At 36.3% G+C, this 23032-nt stretch overlaps 1 protein-coding gene across 11 annotated transcripts in view; it reads left to right on the plus strand.

The window, feature by feature from the left end:
• Positions 1-23032, plus strand: part of Nrg1 (neuregulin 1) — a 1027681-nt gene that overhangs the window by 968544 nt on the left and 36105 nt on the right. The window contains exon 1 of one of the 11 annotated variants that reach the window (XM_005398399.2): positions 21206-21286. The exons of the other annotated variants lie outside the window; for them this stretch is intronic. Coding sequence (XP_005398456.1) covers positions 21247-21286 — 40 coding nt within the window. The 5' untranslated portion in view covers positions 21206-21246. Of the gene's footprint in view, positions 1-21205; positions 21287-23032 lie in introns of those variants that run through there. 11 annotated transcript variants of the gene reach the window in all.

The following is a 23032-nucleotide window of genomic DNA, read 5'->3' on the forward strand; positions in this document are numbered from 1 at the left end:
CTTAACACTATGTTCATGTAGGATTCTACATATTTTTGCCCCGTTTTCCTCTGAAGACTGTATTCTGCCTTTGGACCCTACATGCACAGACCTGCACTCACTTACAGGAACGGGCTGTGTCCCTTACTGCCTCTGGATCTTCAAACTGGACCTCACCTCAGCAAGTGTAGATCCAGTCCACCCCCATCCCGCGTTCTTTTGGCGCTCTGCTTCTTTTCTTGAAATCACAGCCCTACAGTGCTACCTGGGCTATCTCTTCATTTTTCAGATGAAGTCAGGTTCCCACTAGCCTTCTCAATTAGTATTTCCGGTTCTGTACCTACTCTTTGTATGTTTTAAGATGTAACATAAAATTGTTTTTATGTTCCAAGATGTAACAAAAATTGGGAAACAACTAATATTTTCCTTGTCAACGTGTATTCACCATACAACAAGTTTCAAGAAAAATCTTTATTTTGGACCTTTTAGTAAGCCAGGCTTCCTGTCCTTTTAAGGATTAAGAATTATTATTTTTTACACATGTGGCTATGAGAGTCCTTCCATGTGTTTAAATCAAGAAGCAAGAATATCAAGACTGATGCAATGCCAGTCAGGGGCTAGTTTCCACTGTTAAGAAACCTGACATCTGTCTCTCAGAAGAAAAATAACTTGGTGGTAGAAGGCATACAGTCTGCTGGGCCAGCATATGGGAAGGTGACTTTTATATATTAATTGTCATAGTCCCTAACTTGAATAATTCTGCATTTCCCAAAGGGTTTCGTATCTCACTAAACTCTTGATTTCTCTAGTTACTGAAATCTAATTTGAAGTCAGCAAAGCTGTCAACTACAGCAAATGTGCTCAGCAAATGTACTCAACTGAAAGATGACACTGTTTGCTACACTTGAAAAAAATCAAGAAAACTACATATTATTGACCAAATGCCACTTTATAACTTCTTTATGTATTTTTTTACCCTGCCTCATTCCATGAAGGTTTTAGGGTAGTCTAACTGTCCATGATTCATTTGCTTGAACAGAAAGAAAGTGTGAAAAATAACCTTGATCAAAGACAGACCCATTTGTATTGGAAGTTTCCCAAGTACCTTTGAAAGTCCACGCTGACAGTGGGTTTCAAGATCATTAGATCGGGGCTGGGGCTTTAGCTCAGTGGCACAGCGCCTGCCTGGCAAGTGCAAGGTCATGAGTTCAATTCCTGGTACCAGAAAAAAACAAAACAAAACAAAAACAAAACAAGATCATTAGATCACGAAAATGACATTTCCTTGACATTTCATCACAAAATAAGACTCTGAAATACAGTTCAGTATTAGGAACTGTATTTTCTCTTTTCATAATAACCAAATAGGTCTCCATTCGATGGGTTTTTCTCTAAGAGTAGCAACTTCTCATCTTTCAGTCTTGACTCACATACAAATAGCAAACATGAAAAACCTTTGAGTTCTTTCTCTTATAAGAATACAAGTCATTTATGACCCCCAAAATCAATAAAAACCGGACACCTAAGGAACGCATATCCAGATGGTTGCCTCCAAGCCACTGACCAGAGAGACGGCCCACATCTTAAAAAAATGACTCTAGCGTAGTATTCTTAATTATTTCTCTGGGGAATCTTGAGGGAAAATGTGTACTTCTATGCCTGGGATGCCTGACAATGCTCATGTGTGCCTAGTGGTCATACATAAAGTCATAAATGTATGCAATCAAGTGGACCTACTAGAATAAACAGCAACCTGTGTTCAGGCATTTATGACAGGAGAGGTAATACAATAATGGATGATATTTTGGAAAGTACTACTGTTAATTTAAAAATTTCTGGTCAGCTCTTGGAACTTGATAAAGGAAAGAATCATGAAAATGGGGAAATTATATGGTTGTTTAGGGTATTTTCATTTTCTTACAGTTCTGTTTGTGTCTTTTTATTCTTCCCCTAAGGGCTGGGCTTTTCAGTAATAATATAAACAAGCATAAAAGTTGCTAAATGGAGGCTACACTAAAAGTGCCAAATAGGTTTACATTTTATATTGTTTTAACTAAAACCATCAATGGTGGAAATGGGTAGCATTTATACAGCCTATTTGTTTATAGAAATTTTTTTCTGTTTGGATTTATTAAGTAATGGTTTTATAATGACCAGGGGATGGGAGGGAGTGTAGAAATAATATTTGAAGACTGTAGGGGCATTTCCCACCTTGGTGATCTTATTACCTGGCTCTGAAATGTTACAAACCTTTGTTAACTAAACCAATTAGAGCCTTAACACAAACAACACAGATGGGTAGGTTTACGCTGGTGCTTTTGAAATCTTAGCACTCTAATTAATAGTATTAGTTTTGAAATATCCTTTCATTGCTTTGATTCTCCCTAATCATTGGAGAAATACTTTGATCTCTTTTGTCCCATAATATTTTAGAGATGTTCTGTTGACAACTTTTCAGGTTTTTTTTTCTTATTTTCATAAATACTTGGCCCAGGCTGTTATGCCATATTTATAACTTTTATTCAAAGCAGTCCAATTGTTCTTACTCCCAGACTTTCCCAGTGGGATCTGAGACATCACTACTGAAAGAAAGTCAGAAAATCAATAACAGAATCAAGTGGTCAGGTTTTTATACCCTCAGTAGCAATAGTTTATAAAAACATGTTCTGCTCATGAAGATTTTTATAAAGTCAACTTCTTTGTTCAGTATTCTATATGATATATTTGATATCAGTCTCTACAAAACAGGAAAAGGACATGTGGCAGAAGAAAACTGCATTTTTATCAGCTGAATATCAGTTATATCTCCAACACAGCAGTATTACCTAGAATAAGAAAAATATTTCTTTCCTGTCACATAATCATATATGAGCAAATCTTGTAACTTGCATTGAAATGATTGTTATATAACTTTGTCTTTAGTTTGTGTATTTTTTTCCTTCTAACACATTTTCTGTCAGCACTTTGGGGATTGCTAGATACTCTTAAGTAAGAGGAGTTCAGATTGTATTTTTGATGTCCTTTTGATAAAAAAAACTGTAGTTCACTTTCTTCTACTCAACTTACAAGAAGAAATGCAAAGAAATAGAAACCCTTTATTCTTACCTTCATATAGGGCATAGGTTTTTGTGAACACAAAAGAAAACAAAGCCAAACAAAGTAAGCTATTTTCAAAATGTGCAACCACAGAGAAAAATTTTGCTAAGTATTTGAAATAAAAGTGCCTACACACTTTAGTGTATGCTGTATTTCTTCATTTGATGATATTTCAAAGCAATTAATGGTTAAATACCTAATATTGTTCATGAGATAGTGTTGTAGCACATTCAGTCTTTGAAAAAGTGATAGCTTCTCCAGGGAAATGCTAGGGCACAACACAAGTGACTCCTGCAGAGAATGGTCTTTACCATCACTGTCCCTTCTGAGTCCTTTGCACTTGCTGAGACTGCAGTACATTGATTAATTTCAGATACCATCGGCAAAAAGTGGAATATGCTGAACAAGCACTTATAAACTAATTGAGCTTTAGAGAACAGAGCTGCGGCCCTTCAGTAGCAAAGAATGATTCGGACACAATGAGTTAATTTAACAAATTGCCAGTTGCCCAGCAGACATCCTAGCAGAGGAATGATATATGCAAGGTGTGCTAAAAATAATGTTTCCTTCATTTTTTTTCTGTATTCTCCATCTCCCAATATCCTGTGAGGAGGCAATAAATGTAGGAGGAGCAGATTGGTGAGTCTTTATAGAGATTTATGGATTTGACTTAGTGAATTTAGAGTTGAACCTTCAAAATGATTTTTTTTTTTCAAGACTTTGTTTATCATCTGGAAATTTTCATTAGAGGATCAATGGTCCTATCAAGCTAACATCTGAGATAAGCCAAATTGTACAATAGTGTCTCCAAAGGCACTGTGAAAGAAATTTTATGTAATGAACTAGAAGATTAATCTGCATATCACGTAAACAAATAATCAAACGTTTTATGACGGGGCAATGGCAAGCAATGTTAACAAACAAAAGGGATAGTCCAAAATCGGCATTAAGATATAAATTCCACTTTCCAAGGGCTCAAGATAATTGATTAATTGACAAAGAAAAAAATACATCCTATATTGCCTGCATTTCTGTGCAGTAAATTAGATTATTCCATATTTTATTTTGCCACCATTGCTGTGGAATTAGCAGTTGGGGAAACATCACTAAAATAGAGTTCTTCAGGTCACAATACAAGCCTGTATTAATAATTGGCAGGCAGATTTTATCCGAACTACCACATTTAGTCATGTCCATCTCCCACTCATCTGCTGATGGCCAATAAAAGCTATAGGAAGTCTCATCGATGAAATGAGTAATCTGCGGGGACAGAGATACAGTTAGCGCTTGTCATTCTAGATTTGTAGCCACTGACATGTGCATTTTACAGCCACTGAAAATAGTGGTTTGACATAATAAAATGTAAAAGTGTTTCCACTCTTGGATATGTTTATCAAATTTTGAACACATGAATGTACTTTGCTAACATTTGAATATAAAAATATATGTAACAAAGTAAAGCTTTTAGGAATAATGACCAATTTATAATGTGTGAATATGTATTTAAACTAATATCTGTTCTAGTCAACAAAACAGCTAAAATTTCAAAATGTTTTCCTTGAGGTGTACAGACTTAGAAATTTAGTGAAAGACATTAGGTATATTTTTATTTTAGAGGAAATCTCCCCTTTATTTTCTGCCCCAATAGGAAACTACTTCTTAATTGATTAGTGAAAATCAGAATGCCTAAAATTGAAACAGATTTAGTGTTCTGTGATCTGTAGAAATCATATTGGACTTGGTTTCAATATGAAAGTTGTTGAGCTTAGTCCAAGCTACAAGAATCATTGATACAGTAGTTTTAATTCTCTCTTTAGAATAATAAAACCTCAATTTCTTGATAGAAATTTAAAATGGCTTGAAGTCCAACCCTCCTCCACCTCACTGCAGTGAGTCTCTCTGAAGAACATTTCATCTATATATCTATATCTGTATTGATTTCAGTCTATGCTTCTGTAGTTACAAGGCGGTGCCCTACCTATGGAGGCTAAACTTTCTGTCTTTGACTAAGTCTACAAATGTATTCAGTTGAAAATTGTATTCCTATAGCCTACATTAATTGAACTCAATTTGTACCTCTTAAAGATGTAAACATCCCACCTGTTTGACTTTGATGCACAAAACCAACCTTACTTCCCTAGATTCCTCTGCAACAGATACTAGTTTCATCTGTCTTTTTCAGGTGGGGAAACTGAGGCTCCTCACTGAGAAGCTCTGTCTTCCAAACCAGTTCCATTTTGCCAGTGCTCCTTCTAATCTCTTCTGTCTGAAGACCAGCTCCTATACTGGCTGAGTCTGATCTTTCTAAGCAGAAAATGGGTATGAAGATCAAGCTGTTGAACCACTACAAGCACCTCATTTGGGGGACCTGGTAGCAGGGTTAGCAGCATAATTTGAAGAGTTGCCTCTATGTCTCTCCGTCTTCCTTTTGTCACGTAGCACTCATGAATTACCCTCTGCTCTATATGTTTATGTTGAGCGCATAACATTGCTCTTGCAAATTTAACCTGATTTGGGGTCTTCAGATGCTTTTACCTCCACATTGTAGTAATATTTATTAAAAAGAATATTATTGAAAAACCAACTCCAATAATTTGTACAGACCCATCCCTGGACCTCTGACACCCAAAAGAACCCTTCCCTGACGGTGTTTATTGACAGGGTTGTTATTACACTTCAACCTGAACTATGAGCCTCTCAAAAGACAAAGAAAGGGGCAAAGGCATGTGTCTGTGTGTTGGAGGTAGGGAGTTAGCTCGAAGTGAGTCGGAAGCTTCCTCTACCTGATTCAGTTCAATCATAAAAGAAATAGAGTGGAAATCTCTGAGGTATAGCAACAGTGTAGTGCTGTATTTCCAATCTTTCTGCCAATTTGATAAAATTAGTTTCAGAACTGAATGAAAAAATATAGCCTCATGGCTTTTTTCTCATGACGTGCATGCGCTCGTGTGTGTGTGTGTGTGTGTGTGTGTGTGTGTCTGATAGAGACAGTGACAGAGTAACTGTATATTTCCTTCGCAAAGGAATTACTTGTTAATATAAATATGTCCGCAGATATTGCATGGTCGTATTTATTCCCAAACATACTACTTAAAGGAAATCCAAATTTAGTTGGATTTGAAGTTGCTAAATCTGGCAGTCTTGCTTTCCAGTGGGGCTTGCCAGCCTGTGACTATTTCTTGCAGTACTGAGGATCAAACCAAGAAGTGGCACGTGCTAGAAAAGCACTCTAGCACTGAGCCTACCACAGCCCTAGCCTCTGCATCTTGATCCACTAAAAAAACTATATTTTTGCTCCTAAAAGGTGAAACTCCTGCCTTGACAGGCTGTCTCTGACACTTTATGAAATGATTAACATTGATTATTAAATGGAAGCATCTCATCTATTGTGTAACCTGTAGTGCCAGGAGGCTGGGACATAACTGAAGGGCCAGCATCTAGGATTTTCCTTTTATTTGCTGCAACTTGGTCAGGCAGATGGTTTAACAACAAGCTCAGGAGTAGAATGAACCAAAAGGCCAGGGAAAAGTATAAATAAAGGAGTGTGGTCCAAGCCAGGAATATCAACTCCGTTATTAAAAGCTTTAAATTTTGGGCTATAAAGTAGCAGACAAACAGGATTTTTTAAGGAATCCAGACTTGTATGAGATGATAGCGTGTAGGATAGGAGAACAGTAGCTAGATTTTAAGCCACAGAGGGGGGATAGACATCCATGCATTCTGAAGGACACAAATATATTTCAGGGGAATTTGTTTAAAAAAAAAAGTTGATCTAGCAAAATGAGATGAAGGTAAAATTTATTTCAGACCAAAATTTAGATGCCTACACCAGCTTCACAAATATCAAGTCTTTATCTCCAAGGATTCTGAGCTGGTAGTGGGAAAGGAGGAACAAAAGTTTATGATTGTCATGGAGAAAGAAACCCCTCTTTGTTCAAAACTTCAGGGAAGATCTTCAAATGTTAACTAAATATTAAGTAGATCAGATGGAGGCATAGATTATTTGAATATTATATATATTTTCTCATTTGTCTTTCTCTACTAGATAAATGGGACTTGTAAATAACTATGTAGGCCAACAACCAGAATGAATATTACATATCTTTTTTATTTTATCTGAGACACCCAATAAGAGAGGTAGAACAGTCCAATAAAATAGGTTTGGCATGATGCTGGGGGAAAAGATTTCACCTGTATGGGTAATGGTCATTTAGCTTTCTTTTTTTAAAAAATTAAACTTGAAAATTGAGAACTTAAGAAGTGCATAAATGTTTGTGTAATATTTTCCAAGACTGCACAATTATGCAAGGATGTTTTGGAAAAATTTGGCCAATATTTTCACTTAGGAATGTTCATCTCTAATTATGACAAACATTGCACATACTCAAAAGATTTTTTTTAAAAAAATCGTTTGTAAAATTCTGTGAGTCCTGGAAGTCATAAGGATGGAATGGTGAATTTCTTTCAAAATGTCAGATTTTCTTATATAATATTTGATCAACTATTTTTTGCACTGATAAACTTTCATCCAGTTGATTCAGCATCAAAATTAAATCCTGTGGTATAGGATTTCAGCAGAAAGAAGGTTTTGGAATGAATCTTTTCATTTCTGTATAGATAAATGCTGTTTAATTATCAGAATGAATATAATTTCAGTTATTTAGTAAGTTTACAAAAGTTCATCATGAAACCAGATTCTTTCTTTCTTTCTTTCTTTCTTTCTTTCTTTCTTTCTTTCTTTCTTTCTTTCATTTCATTTTATTCTGAACAAGTAAAAACCAATCCATATGGAAAATAATTTTTCAGTAAAATATATTTTGCACTTGAACGCGGTACTTATTTAGCACTTGATAAATGAAACAATTCAGATGAGAGTAATTCATAACTAATTATTAGAAACAGCAGACTTGCCATTCTGTTTCTATACCAAACAAATGCATTGCTTTATATACATTGAGTTGAAGTAGTAAGAAAATATTACCCCAAATCAGTGGTAATAATGTCTTAGGGTGAGAAAATTGTCTTAGGGTGACTTCAAAGCTAAATTCACATTCAAGTCTTTGGCTATCCTCTTGAGAGGAGGTTAAAATAGAAAAATTCACTATAGCAAAGTGCTTTTTCTAAATTATGTTCAGAGCAATTTAGAGAAGAAAAGATTAGAACATGTTTCAGTCAAACTTGATGTGAAATAAACTGTTACCATGAACTATTCAGGCTGTGACCCACAGTTGTATCTCATGGCTAAAAGTACTTAAATTCATATGAATGGATTTCCATATTAAATACCAAACTAATTTCATTTTGAATTTCCCATCAAAATACTTTTATAAAAAGACTTTAAGTACAACTGTGTCTTTCAAGCCATATGCTCTCCAAAGAAACAAATAAAAATATCTAATTTGTTCATAATACTGTTTTTTTTAAAGAAAGAATGCAGTTTTTGTTAAAGTACGTTGTTGCTGCAACTTGCTGTCAGAAAATTGGGCTTTTACACTAAATAATACTAGCACAAGCTTAAAAATAAGACTCTTTATACTGGTAATTATTTTTCTGCCCTCAGTAAGAAAGAAATAGGTGGAAACATCCCCCTTCCCTGACTTCTGTCCACCCCAACTAGAAATATTTCAATTTTTTAAGATACAGGAATGTGTTTTAAATAAAATAGTCTTCAGTACCATAGGTAATCTGTAAAACCTAGAAACATAGTGATAGTAGTTGTAAAAAAACACTAAAAGTTACATCACTCTCATTATACTTACAGATTCCTAATTAAGCATTCATTTCCTAATTTATATTATCTTGTCAGGATGGGCAGTGAGGTTAGTGATGTTAGTAAGTGTTCTTGTATCTGCTTCCAAGACAGCAGATCACTTGCCTCTGAAAGCAAATAAAAATAATGAATAGAAGGAAATAGCTCTTTGTCTTATCATTAATGTAATCCTGTTATTGAGTAGCCTTTGAACTACAGAAATCAGAGGTCTTGGAGTCAGACTTTACATGAAGAATTCTTAATTCAGGTACATGAAATATCTATGAATTGGATTCATAAAAAGGGGCCTATGAAACCACAAAACTGTATGCTAGTATTTAATTTCCAAATACAAACAAAAATCCATAGATTTCCCCAGATTCTAGAGGGAGTCTTTGGCATTCAAAATAAGAACCACCATTGAAAAAGACTCAAAAATTTGAGTAGTATCTTGGAAAAAGGAGCTGAGTTTGAATTTGGACTCTGCTGTTTGTCATCTGTAGGACTTTGGCAAACTCTGTAATCTCTCTAAGGATGTTGTTTATCTTCTGATAAGTGGGGGGAAATAATGTAGAACTTACAGGTTAGTGAAAGAGCTCAATGAGATCATATGTATTTTTTCCTCGGCACATGAAGTCACACAGTAATTGTTATTTCCTTTCCCTCTGTGTCTATCTCGGAGATAACTGAAATGGCTGGCTAGAGCATCTCAGCGCTAACCTGATATTTCCTTCTCTGTTGCTCCTTACCAAGGGTGGGCACATCTAACCCTGACTGCAAGAGGAATCAGGACTCCTGGGCAGCTTTCACTTTCAGATCTTTATAGTGGAAATCAACCATGTTAACTGTAGTATGGCCCAGAGTGACACTTGACATTTACATATTTTTTTCAAAGTAATTTAAGTTATTGCTTTTTGTTTTTGTTATGGAAAAAAAATACAGGAATGTTCAGTGTTCTCTGAGTTGAAGCTGCCCCCTTTGGCCTTCAAAGCTTTTCTCAAGGACATTAAACACTCTTCCTAATTACTTTCTATTGATTTCTCGATATTTCTGCTCAATCCTGACTATTTTTAGGAAACAAAGGATGCTAAGCTAAAAATGTTAATGGAGCATTTGAAAGTACAAGGCTCAATATTTTAGCTACGGGTCTTGCACATAATCATGGGGTAAAAAACAAAACTCTATAAGATTTTTGCTTAAGATTTGGTATACTCAGCTCAATAAAAAATAGTAACTTTTAAATAGAGAATAGGCCAATGAGAATTAAATACGTTATTTGTGCACTATGCATTTTTATTCCAAGTTTGCAGTCATTTGCCTTTAGCACATATTTCCTGTGTGCCACCCTCTGCTGTATAGCATTGTTGTTAGGGATAAATACATAAAATAAATCTGATTAGATGTCTTTACAAGCAACCCAACCCAGAGAAAGAAGTCTTATGTTAGCTATTCTAAAGCAGCCATTTTTGTAAGAGTTGCTCATTTAAATTACTTGGCAATCAAAATTTAACTGTCAGTTATGGAGTGTTACCACAAAGCCCATTTTATGTAGCTTCTTATAGATAACTTATATGTTATTTGAAAAAAGAGGCTGGTGAGCAGAGTCAAAATAAGAAACCTACTATCAAATATTTTTGGTTTTTGTTTTGTTTTTTTTTTTGCCAAGGAGGCAGACTCTTGCCTTTCAAAGTCCCATTGTGTCAACTGCTATGTAACCTCAGACAAGTGGTTTTGTTTTTTTTTTTTTTTTTTTTTTTTGGTTGTTTTCCGGTACCAGGAATCAAACTCACCACCTTGCGGTTGCCAGGCAGGCACTATGCAGCTAAGCTAAATCCTCAGCCCCTAACATCAAATATCACTAAAGATAAATTTAATTTTTTATAATTATCTGTACCTCTTATGAAAATGCCTTTTTTTCCCCTTTTGCCTTTTTCTTTGTTATATAAAATCAATTCTTCAAGTCTCTAGTGGTATTAATTTTGCATTGAGGTCAATCAAAGATCATATGCAAATATTAAATATTGCACAGGCATCATAACTAAATTTAACATTTCCTTTGGGGTAGTCCCTGCTACAGAAGTCTCCAAAGATGTTTATAGCTCAGCATATTTATATTGGTACATGCATCTCTATGTATATTCATTTCTCTGGCTTTGGCTTCATAAAGAAGTAGTTTTCCTAACTTCAAAATCATTACTAAATAACAATTATTTTCCTAAGAATATTTTTTGAAAAGGAGGATGAGGATAATTTGATTAGAGGTTAAAGGGAATCCAGGATGACATTCCAGCACTCCGTGGTCACGTCTCTGAAATTCTGATAACTTTGATAATTTACACTAAACTACTCAGGATTGGGTTTTAAAAGCTTAAAAGAAAAAAACTAACCACGTTATTGTAAAACAGGTACCAGAATACTAGATAATGTGAACTGAGCATTTTCTCTGACTTAAGACTAAAATAGCACCGATTTGACTCACATTAGCCTCCCACCTTCTGCTAAGAATGCATAACCTAGAAGTAATATTTTAAGTCCCATCCCCTGACAATACAGTTTGCAAACACAGGGAAAGATTCAGCAAGTGATACTTTCTGAAAGGCAGAACAGTATGACTTCTGTAGTTGCCTGCAGAGAGGATGTGAGGATTTTGTTTGTTTCTTTCTTTCTTTGCCCCTTTATTTTTAACTACAAGGGTGTGTATGTCCTTCTGAAATGAGGGAGTCATGAGCCAGAATACTTTGTTGAAGCTGTTCTGGGTCTTGCCTGCTTTGGATTCCTCTTCATTGTACTGAGAACACGAACCTGTCCTTTAACCTCTTTCCACCTCATTTCCTACAGGAAGTGTTACCTATTTTGCGGCGTTCTTGTGAGAACTGAAAGTCTCAAAGATGCTTCCATTTCTGGCACATTGTAGATATATAATGAACATTAGTTTTTTTTTTCCCTTGGGAATTTTCCTGTCATCACTATATAAATGACTTTTAAATTTTATCTGCACTTATTCATCCTCCAAGAGAAAAAAAGGCAGGGAGTGGAGAAGCAGAATGAATAGAAGAAAGAGATGTATCTTTACAATGTATGGCTGACACTATCAGTGACTGGTACCTGTTGGTGTAGGTGAATATGATTTCTACTTCAAAATATAGTAATACTATAGAGAATAATTGTCCTGCTCTGAAGCTTTGCTGTTATACTACACTGTGAAGCTGTACAGCAATAAAAAAGAAAGAGGTACATAAAAACCAAATAGCAAATCCAGAGAACATCTCCATTTTTCCAGTCACAAAATAGCTCCCATCTTTATATCTTATTTCTGTGCTTTCCTTTTGACCTAACTGGAAGCTTCCTCATGAACAGAGCATGGTAGATAGAATGCCTAGTTGAAATGAGAGTTTTGAGCGTACTGACAGTACTTTTTGATATTGTACTCTCAGTTTCCTAGAATATGGCTTGTGGTGGCTCATATCCTAAAAATATGAACTATTGGGAATGAGTAGATCTGTTTCTTATCTAATGATAAAAGGCAGCATACAGGTATTATACTCTCAGAAAGATGACACTGCTCTTCAGATTCACACTAAGTTGGATATTGGGCAACAGACTGTATCCCAGTAAGTAGTGAGCCTTTCATGGCCCTTTTCCTTCTTGTGTTCTCTTGGATGCCAGTGACCTGGATGGCTTAGTCCCTCACACTTTGTTGAAACCACATCTGAAGCATTATTTTCTACACATCAATTCCAGCACGTCAGAGAAATAATGGAGTCTTTCTGGTGTTCATGTCAATCACTGGTAATGACAATAGATTCATTAATAATGACTCATTTAAAATTAATTTCCATTTGGATGGTACCTACAGGGAAAATCTCCCATAAAGAGTCTAGTAGCCTTTTATGGAATGATAAGAAATTTTATTTGTTGTTGTTGTTGCTGTTGTTGTTGTTGTTGGCTTTTAATAAGAAGTAGGGCGTGAGAGAAGGATAAGGGGGAATCTAGTATTCACTTTTTGGCAGAAACATTTTTACCTTATTTGTCATCAATTGTAGCTGAGCCTTCAGGGTACATTCTCTGGTTGTTTTGATTATAAAATGTCCTGATCACTTCTAGGATAGTTCTGACTAAACCTCCAGTGCCACCTCCGATGCATCTTATAATTCCTGATGGCTATGATGGATTCCTTCTGCCTAGACCTCTGCTCCTGGTGGTTCTCTGGTCTAAATACAGTTGGTACTTTGTTCTGACCTCATGTTATACCTTGTCAGAGTTTCTTGTGAAATAGAGCAGAAGTTTTATTAATGTGAACATATCTCTTAGCGCTTAGAATTAGATCATTCTGACTTCTTTCTTGGGGCTGCTGAAGTGGTGAGCATTGCTGTCTAGACCCTGGAATGCTTGTCTCACAAGTCGGAAGACCACAGGACTCAATTGCTGAGTCCAGGAAGGCCAGTCCCCTTCTCTCTTTTGATCTTTCTATATACGCTTAGGTTACCTGTCACTTACGTGATTCAGCAGCATAGATCACACTGCCCTTCAGCAGATTAAATTTTATTAGATTTTTTCAACTAAGTTGCTCCTTGTTGCTGTGATGCTATTATAAATCTACATAGGAAACTCCAGCTTCACATCACAGTTTGAAGCTAACCGTTCCCATTTGCAACAGCTTCTAGTCTGCCAGTGCAAGGAAAGCTGCATTCAACATGAAGGATCAAATTAAAGAAAGTAACCATCCCTGCCCTCAAAAATTCTTCTAGTTGGAGTAAACCTTCCTCTGTGAAACTACCTTTAGAGCCTGCAAGATGTTACAGCCTCATTTAACTTGTGAAGCTGTCACACTAGACCTTCCTAAGTGAACTGAACTTCAGGTTTTTTGTCTAGTTCCCAAGAAGTACCAGGCTTTTGCAAAGCAAACATCTCTCATCCCTCTCCCCTTCCCAAGAAATCCAGCATCAGACTAATTTTTTTAAATCACTGATATATATTTTTAAGAATGTATGTGCCCAGCATTTTCTGTGGCTGTTACTATGGGTTTGCAAATGCCTTGTTCTGGTTTTAGAAGTATTTTGATACTGTCCATTCATCTATAATTTGCATTCTATCCCAGTGTTCTGCTTGTTCACTGTTATATGAATCATTTCCAAATAAAATAATTCACAATGAAATGGTCTCCTGATCCTGAAAACAAATATACAAGCAAAAAAAGGAAAAGGAACTTATGAACAGTATGGCCATCTGGGTGCTTGCAGACCTGAGTTTGACCAAGGATAAAATTTTGTTGTATAAAATGTTAAAAAATCATTATATGTTTTAGTGGTATTAACAAATGAATGAATATATATTTCGTCTGCTTAAAATTATTTTGTCTCTAATTGAACTAATATCAGATATTGAGAATTAAACCAGCAATAAGTCTAGGAAACAAAATGGTAAGAAAATTAATGGATTATCTGGGTACTGTCCTACCTGTACAAAAAGGGTTTTGATTACAGGAGTGATGAGATATAGTTAGGGCAAAGTAGCCTGTGTTTTTATTTACCAATGAATCTTTGAGTTCTTTCCATTTCCTCAACAAAAAAGGCAGAATAAAAGTTAGCCTGTCATTCAGTGGTGACAGAGTACAGGTTGATTTTTCCAGGAAAGGAAAGCCATTCTTGTACACACACACACACACACACACACACACACACACACACACGCGCACACACACACACACACACACGCATGCACACACAGGCACACACCCAGATACAGAGTACTCTAGCAAGTGGGGGGTTAGTAGATCTGTCGTGTGGCTGTGCTATACCTGTGTATCCATTTGATAGAGTCTGCTGACCATTTTATAAAGGCATTTATAAAGGGATAAAGAAGAATTGCTGAATTCTTATAACATCTATCTGTCTGGCAAATGAGATTCTTTTGTATTATCACATCTAATTCCTGGGACCTGTGTGACTTCTATAGAACAATGACTTGAGTAACTTCTCTGTAGAACAAGGACTTATGTAGCTTCCCTGAGGTCTTCAGACTTCGAGAAGAATTTGAGCATTGGAACACTGGCTGTATAACCTATGCTTAGGTGCAGGGAGAAGGTTCAAAAAAGATCTTCTTGTCCTTGATAAATATTAAAAGATAATTGCTCACCTCTGGTTCAATATTCAACACACCAAAAGGTGTGAAATTAAGATAAATCTACAACCTTTTCAATAAAAAAATATACTGTATTTTAAATTTTTCTAGAAATAAAGATTTCTTAAGGAAAAAAAAAACAGGAATAAACCAGATCTTAGAGACAGAGCTCTGGTTTCTTTTTCTTAGTAGTGTCTTGTTTTTCTGGTAAGGCTTTGTTTTCCACTTAGAACCCAACCCTGCCTGTTATCTGTGGTCTTCTCTCCATGGGGTTTAAAAATGGGAGGAAAATAGGTGTGTAGTTCGTGCACCTCTCTCTTCAGTATGGTCGTCACTGGATTCTGTGGTTCTGTAATTGGAACATTCCATACTAGTGTCTCCTGGGCCTCTGTGTGCTGAACTAGAAATGGAGATTCCTAATAAGACATATCTTTTGTATTATTGCAAAGTATTTTGTAATATTTTTGAATAAATGACAGATCTCAAGTGAAAGCTTTAGACTCTTCTGTACAAACTGTATGGAAATATAAGGAATGAAATTGGAAAAATGGGCATAGCCTGGGATTTGGTTCTGAATGCTTTGAGTATTAGGCAGCTGGATAGAACTGTAGTTCCCACATATGTGCAGAATGACCATGCTCCTCTCTTTGCCACTGGTTTTCAGGTCCGTACTAGAGTCTTTAACCTCATGGATGGAAAGAACAAAGACCTGTACTAAACTCATGCTTTCAGCATCTACAGAAATAGTTAGGTTTTAAAAGGAAAGGGGGAAGACCTCAGTCATTTTGAGGTACTTTCCCCTAGGAGATGGAAGTGGTCTGTTAGTGTATATACATAGATAGAGTGCTACTAGGAAACACTAATTATAAATAATTATAACCAAGGTCCACTATATGGACCTTTTTCCCTGTTCCAGGCATCACAGGAATGTAGTGAGGCAAACTGACCTCGGTCTGCCTTTCTTTTTATGGCGTGCTTCGCCATGCCCTTTTTCAGTTCAGCTGTAACCAAGATGACTTACATCAGGGTTTTTTGCCTACTTACTGAATGGCACATACACAACAGCAAGGCCAGATGATGATCATAAGACACTGAACACATGGCTCCACTTGTTACAAACTGTGTAGTGTGATAAAGGAGTTCAACGTGTGTACCATTTGTTTCCTTTCTACTGTACAAAGGTTAGTGCCAAGAATAGAAAAACAGGTGCCAGGTAGGTTAAAGGCTCGCAAATTTCTCAAAACCAATAAACTCAAAAAGTCCAAGGTTTCAGGGAAGCCTTCTTGAGGCATGAAGTAGTCAATTATTCAATCATTTCAGCCTGTTCCCAGAAAGACACAGGATTTACCTGTAATATTGTATTTCTTCCCCATTGACCTAAAATGTGTATTCTCTTTGGAGAAATAAGACCTGTTGTAAACTAAATATTATTAGGCTGACTAGTTCTTTAAGGGGCAGGATAATAATGAAATAATTTTCTTGAGATGAGGCATTGAAAATAGTAAGTTTTCCGGAAATCCTGTTTCATTCCTGCTCAGGACACTTGTGCAATTTCAATACAATATTGAAAAAAGTGAGAGCTCCACGGGTACTTGGTTATGAAGAATTTGGACTGGGAATCTGAACACTGTAATACACATTTAGTAACACACTGTATTATAGGGAGGGGTGCTTTGCTGCTCTGCTCATGAACCTGGGAACGAGGAGCCCCTGGGAATTGTGGGAAAATGTGTGGACCGAAATTAGCCAAATGTTACCGAGCAAGATTCACGTGCACCGACAAGCTTTTACTACTTCATTTCTCTGTATGCAGCAACCTTTGGCCTCTGTGAGGAGAATGTTGTGCTTGTGGAAACAGAAACTGGCTATTTATGTCCACAGCCGTCACACAAACACAGAATTGCAGTCATTTGGCTAAATGGTATGTAGCAGTGTGCAAGCCCAGGTTTTAGAGAGGTGTAATTGGAGCTGCAAGGACAACATTATAAGGAATATTATTCAGGCTTCTTGCCTACAGAGCCACTGTTCAAAGAGGCTTGGCTCAAACAGAAAATACTTGGAGGATTGTGTCTGTGCTTCCTGGAACCATTTTTGTGACATTTTTTATGGAAGCCATTGGATGTAAATCACTGAAAGTTTAAATTACTTAAAATATTCATCAGAAATAATTTTCGGTCATGAAGGTATTTCCATAATACATAGAAATGTCACTTTCTTAATTATCAATGTAATGAACTCATCATTTGAGACCAACTCTGGTACCATCTTTGTGTGTGTATCTGCACTCAGGAACAAATCCAGGCACTGGGTTATGCTAAGCACACTTTACCAATAAACTATACCTCCAGCCTCAGTGTTATCTGTTCTTAATTGAATAGCAACCAGCTATGGAATAGTCAAACCAGGAAAGCCACAGTGGTCTGGTGGTGGCTGTACCAGTGAGTATTGTATATTGAGAGTGGACCTCAGTTCCTGTGTCTGTTAATATGGGGGATGCTTCCTTGACAGTGTAAGAAATGCGAATGTGTGTGTTAGGCACTTTGAATGCCTTCGAAAGAGATGCAATGCGAGGTGTGAAGACTCCAGCATGTAGTTCCTACATAATTTTAATGTGTATAAATACAAAGTAGTGTTATTTCTTGATTATAACCACCATTCTTTCCCATTATTTTGCTAGTTTGACCACTCTTTCTCTCTCATGTAGACCTTTGAGATAATTTCTTCCCTGGTCTCCTCATGTCTACTTTCTCCCCTTCCAAAAGATAAGGAATAGATCATTAATTTTCTTAATTATAGCCCTGCTCAAAAGCCTGTCTCCATGGTCTACATATTAAGCAGTCATTGCAGCCAGGACTATCAAGGGCCTCGCTGATACCAATGCCTTATTATTTTATGGCTTCATTAATGATCTCAGCGATAATCCACGTCCTAGTTAAACTGAACTGCTAGCTTTCATTGAACAATGACTTCCCTTTTCCTGCACCCACAAATTTATTTGGTTTCCCCTTTAACATAGCATCTTCTCACACAGCCAAAGGCCTGACTGACTCACTTAATATATCAACCCTTTAAAAATATTTCCTGTTCTGCCCTTTTATTGTTGGATAGCTGCTTGAAAAACATTGATTAATTCTTTTTGTTGCTGCAGTGAATATTGCATTATTTCATTGCAACATTGTTTGATATTGGTATGCAATCATGTCATCTTCAAATGATGATACTTTTTCTCCTCACTTCATAGTTATATCAGAGTTTTGCTTAATCTCTGCCTTTTTGCATTGGTTAGAATTTTTAGATAAATGTTACATAATGATAGTGACAGTAAACATCCTTTGCTTGTTCTCAACATTGACAGATCCCCCACTCCTGTACCAGATTGTGGTACTAAATATAATTTAGGTTGTTGGACAGGACTAGGTATTTTTAGGTGACAGTGTTTCATTCTAATGCTACTTTATAAAGACATGATTCAAAACTTCTGATACCAATATTTGGTTGTATTTTTAAATTTTAAACACATATCAAAGCACAAACTTGAACATATCGTATATGTAACATACATTTAATATGTAAAAGAAACATGATAATAGAATAGTACAATAAGTGCCCATTATCCACTTCAGCAATTATCCATTTTGTTTCATCTTGATCTCAGTCACTCCCTTCCCCTTTTACAATTTTGTTGCATTTCCCAAACAAGCTAATCGTTTAATGCGTATATATTTCAGTGTGTATCTCTAAAGGACAAAGAATATTCTATTTCTAAGCATAACTATGAGACATTTAACACACACAAGAATTCATGATAATCTCCTAGAATTATTTAGACAGTGATCATATTGCCTCTTACAAAAAAACTTAGTATTTGTTTTTAAGAAACAAAGTTCTTTGCCTTGTAGAGTTGTATAGAGTCTGAGTTTTATGGATTATATTCCATCATAATGTCCTTGGAATGTGTTCCCTGATCTAGTTTTCTTCCAGCATATTTGTATTTGTATGAGGATATTCGATTAAATTCAATTTCATAGGGAGAAGAACGCTTGATGGGTAGTTTTAGAGAAATTGACTTAATTTTGCCCAGTGTTGATTCAGTGTCTTCTGCAATAGTCACATACCTTTTAAATTTTGGTGTGCCATGATTGTTGCTTAATTTGAATAAGATAATTTATTTGCCTCATAATTTTTCTCTTTTGACCTTTCATCTGCTTTCATTTCTAAAGGTATTTTAGTAGTGAATAAATTAACCTATGTCATCAAATGCCACATGGTAATTTCAGTAGCTGGCTGAGCAACTGAATCCTTGATCATTGATGGGAGTTCAGTCCTCTTTGTTTTTATTTTTATTTGGTGTTCAGAATTTTGACTAGCTTGGAGAGTGACAGGTCAGCATTTCCCACACTGTCATGACCTTTTCCCAACTAAAATGATCCTGGTAAAAAGTGCAGAGCCTCGTAAAGAACATGTCCCTTCAACTTTTAGCCTGGTGAGGTATATAAGTATATCAAATTAAGCCAGTAAAATTAATTGCTAATATTTGCTTTGCAGGCTAGATAGGTAATACTTTTGTAGAAATGATGTTGACAGAAAAAAGAATCAAGGGATGGCTTAAAAGTCTGTGGAGACCTTGCTATGGAAATTTTATATTCATGTAAAACTATCAATGATTAATTGAAAATATATAGCAAAACCATGTTTCTCTAGTTGGCTTCCTAGCTAGCAGAAGATTATTAGCTTTGTGAAGGAAAAACTCATAGCTTTCTTATTATAACTCCACCCTAGTCAGTTATCCAAAGATATGCTCCTCTTCTTTGAAAAAGCTGTCGCATCCTCCAAGACATTGTGTTACTGCAATGTTGTCCTCCAAGGGTAGAGTTGCTGGATTAGACTATGTCATGAACAAAATATGCTATCAGAAAAAAAAAGAAAGAAAGAAATATCCCAACAACTTGTGTACTTAAAAAATAACCTTTTCTGACAGTCTTATTTTCCTAAAGATAACACTGTCTAATGACACCAAATTATTTGCTCAGCAGCTGGTGAGAACTTAGAATCTGCTTTCTGTTTAGCTACAGATGATACCAATATTACAACAAAAATTAAAATTTTGTTCTGCAAGGAGAAGCACCCAAAGGTCACTCTTCATTCTGCTTAAGAAGGAAGGAATAGCATCAAGGTCCGCCCAGAAAGCTTCTATGGGAGCAGTGTAGTTTAAGGCAATCCAGTAAACCAACTTAAATCTCAGTACATGCATTTGACAAAACAAAAAACAAGGGTTTCCTAATTCACTTGTGTGACCTTGGACAACCTTGCCCTTTGTATATTGTGAATTGATAACTAGAGCTATTTCATTAAAGATGGTAGAACTATTTGTTTGCAATGATTTGTAGCCTCTTAGAATATAGGATGAATTAAAATGTGCTAATGTCCTTTCTACTCTCATCATACTGTATGTCCTTAAATGATGCCAGAGCCCAAGTTAATCAGTTAATCCCCACTGGCCTTGGGTGTCAACCTGTTCTTTGGACAAAATGTCAGCTGCTAGGTACTCTACAAATCCCTGAATGCTTCCAGCTTAGTAGGTAAGCCTTGAAGTCTGTAAAGGAAGAAAGTCGGATGCCCTAATTCTACTTTTGAAAATTTTGGTTCCATTTGTGGTCTCAGGATAGTTTCTGTCTCTGTCTGAGTCTCTGTCTCTGTCTTTGTCTCTCTGTCTCCCTGTCTCGGTCTCTCTCTGCTTCTCTGTCTCCCTCCCCACCACCCTTTACTGCTGGGAAGGAACTCAGACTCAGGGCTTTAAAAGTGCTCGGACAGCACTTTACCATTGAATGTACTCTCAGCTACCCTTCTTGTTTCTTTAAAGGAGAGGTCAAGTGAAATAGGATGTTACCTTCCATTGCAGCATTGGCACTGGTAACCTCCAAGTCTAGGAGGATGTCTTTTATCACCTCCTGTCATTTTTTTTTCCTTTCAAGTACTTATTTGCTCTCCTGCAGAAGATTGAATTACTGCAGAGAAAAAAATGCCAAGCCAGAATGACAGTGCTTCAGTAGTTCCACGTCTGGCTCTTTTCCTTTGGAAAAACTAATGACTGCACCTGTCTTCTCCTGAGCATCTGGAGAAGCTGCAGGAGGTAGCTGGGCTCCTGCTCAGCTTCTGCTCTAGAGCTGCGCTTTCAGGAGCCAACTAAGCATTTTCTCCTCTCTGCAAAGTGCTTTTAGTGTCTAACTGCAGAGGAGCCATGTTCTGAGCAAGAATAATTGTAGATTTTTTTTTTAAACTGGGAAACCAAAGAGCAAGAAAACATGCAGATTTCTAAATACATAGGTATTGAAGCAATCACAGGTAAGGGTAAAAATCTGTAATTTTTGTAATGGTTGCCTGCTTAATATTAGAATATTTAAAATGTTGAAAATTGCATATTTTGTTGAGACAACTGCATAGTTTAATATATGCAAGAAATCATTAAGACTTCTCCTAAAAACCCTCTCACTCAGGCAAGACAGATCTAATGATTGCTCCTTAGAGCTTACAGTGTTGACTCATGCTAATTCCTGCTAGTTGTCAAAGGAAAATAGAGCCACTTCTTATCAGCACCTCTCCTTTGTGTAAGAGTCATGGTTTGTGGGTGCTGTATAGATCACTGATAAGGAAAACAATTAAAACAAGCAAAAATGGAGCTGAGAATGTAGAACCATTGGGTAGCATGCAAGAGGACCTAGATTAGATCTCCAGCACTGCAGAAAAGTGAGGTGAAACAGGAGAGTAGCATCCTTTTCAAGATTATTTTCAATTTTAGCTGATCTTGAGCAGGAAGAGAAGAGAGGAGAAGGAATCCCCACAAGCTATAGGAAATAGTGTATAGAGAAATGTTGTCCCAGGGGGAAGTATTTAGTGATAAGCAGAAAACAAATTATTAAATTTTCATACTATATCTTTACAAAAATATATAATGGTAGGATTTCCAGAATTTTACCTTATAAGCAAGCTTATATTATGTTCTATGTAATAATATGGACATGTTTTATATAATTGCATCCAATACAGTAAGTACATTTAATTCATATAACTTGAAAATTTACTCAGAAATATTACAGAATTATTTAGATCTTGAAAGTAGAAATAATCATGTGTTCAAGATACATGCTTTCTAGCTGTTTACTCAGAATTTTTCTTAATATCATTTTATGCTGTTACATTATAATTTAGTGGTTATAAATTATTGCCAAGCAATTACAATGAAGTTCAGCTATACTACTGATATTTACTTAATGCTTTACAATTATTCCAGTATTCCCCTTCAAAACTAGGCCATCTCTCTGCATGTTTTGAAGAATTTCCTAAGAAATAACATGAGGTTTGATTTTGTAAAATACCAGAGTGTGGACAGATAACTTCTTTGCTTTTCTTTGTCCAGTATTTATGAAAGTAATGATAATTACAATATCATGCAGCAGTATGCAGTTTTGGGTAAGATAAAGCCATTTTAACAAACTTCACAATATGCCCGAATCTCATTGTCACTGCTGAATTCTCTGAGGCTGGTCACCAGGTAGGAATCCCATGGCTGGTAATTGGCACCCTGGGGACTCAGACTTGATTCTTCTCAAGATTCCTGTTCATCTTACTACATCTTACCTAAGAAGGTTTCTTTTTAGGGAGAGTTGGAGTGGTCTTAAAATGTTGAACTCCAGTAACTTCAGTGGTTACCATTATTTCTTGCACATAATGGACAATGAGTAAAGAATGGAAGGAAGCAGAAAAGGAGGGATGAAGGAAAGGAAGAAGGAAAGGAGTCAGGGAGGGATGCAAGCTAGAAAGAGAAGCAAGAAGGAGGAAAGAAGAGAAGGCAGGAGTCCCAGTGTGTGGCAAAGGAGTTTTAGGCACAATAATGGTGATCTTAGTCTCTGTATCACTGGTTAGGTGAGAGAGCTAGCCAGCCCCTTGAAGGACGATCACTGGTCCTGAACTGTATTGCCAAGACGGACCAGCTCGGGAGTAAAACACTCTGACATGTATTCCCTGGTATTAAGCTATACTTTTATTTATCCTTTTTTCCCTTACAGGACTATAGTTGCTAACTTACCAAGG

Source organism: Chinchilla lanigera, unplaced genomic scaffold, assembly GCF_000276665.1.
Source record: "Chinchilla lanigera isolate Chin_1 unplaced genomic scaffold, ChiLan1.0 scaffold00062, whole genome shotgun sequence".
NCBI classification, from domain to species: Eukaryota; Metazoa; Chordata; class Mammalia; order Rodentia; family Chinchillidae; genus Chinchilla; species Chinchilla lanigera.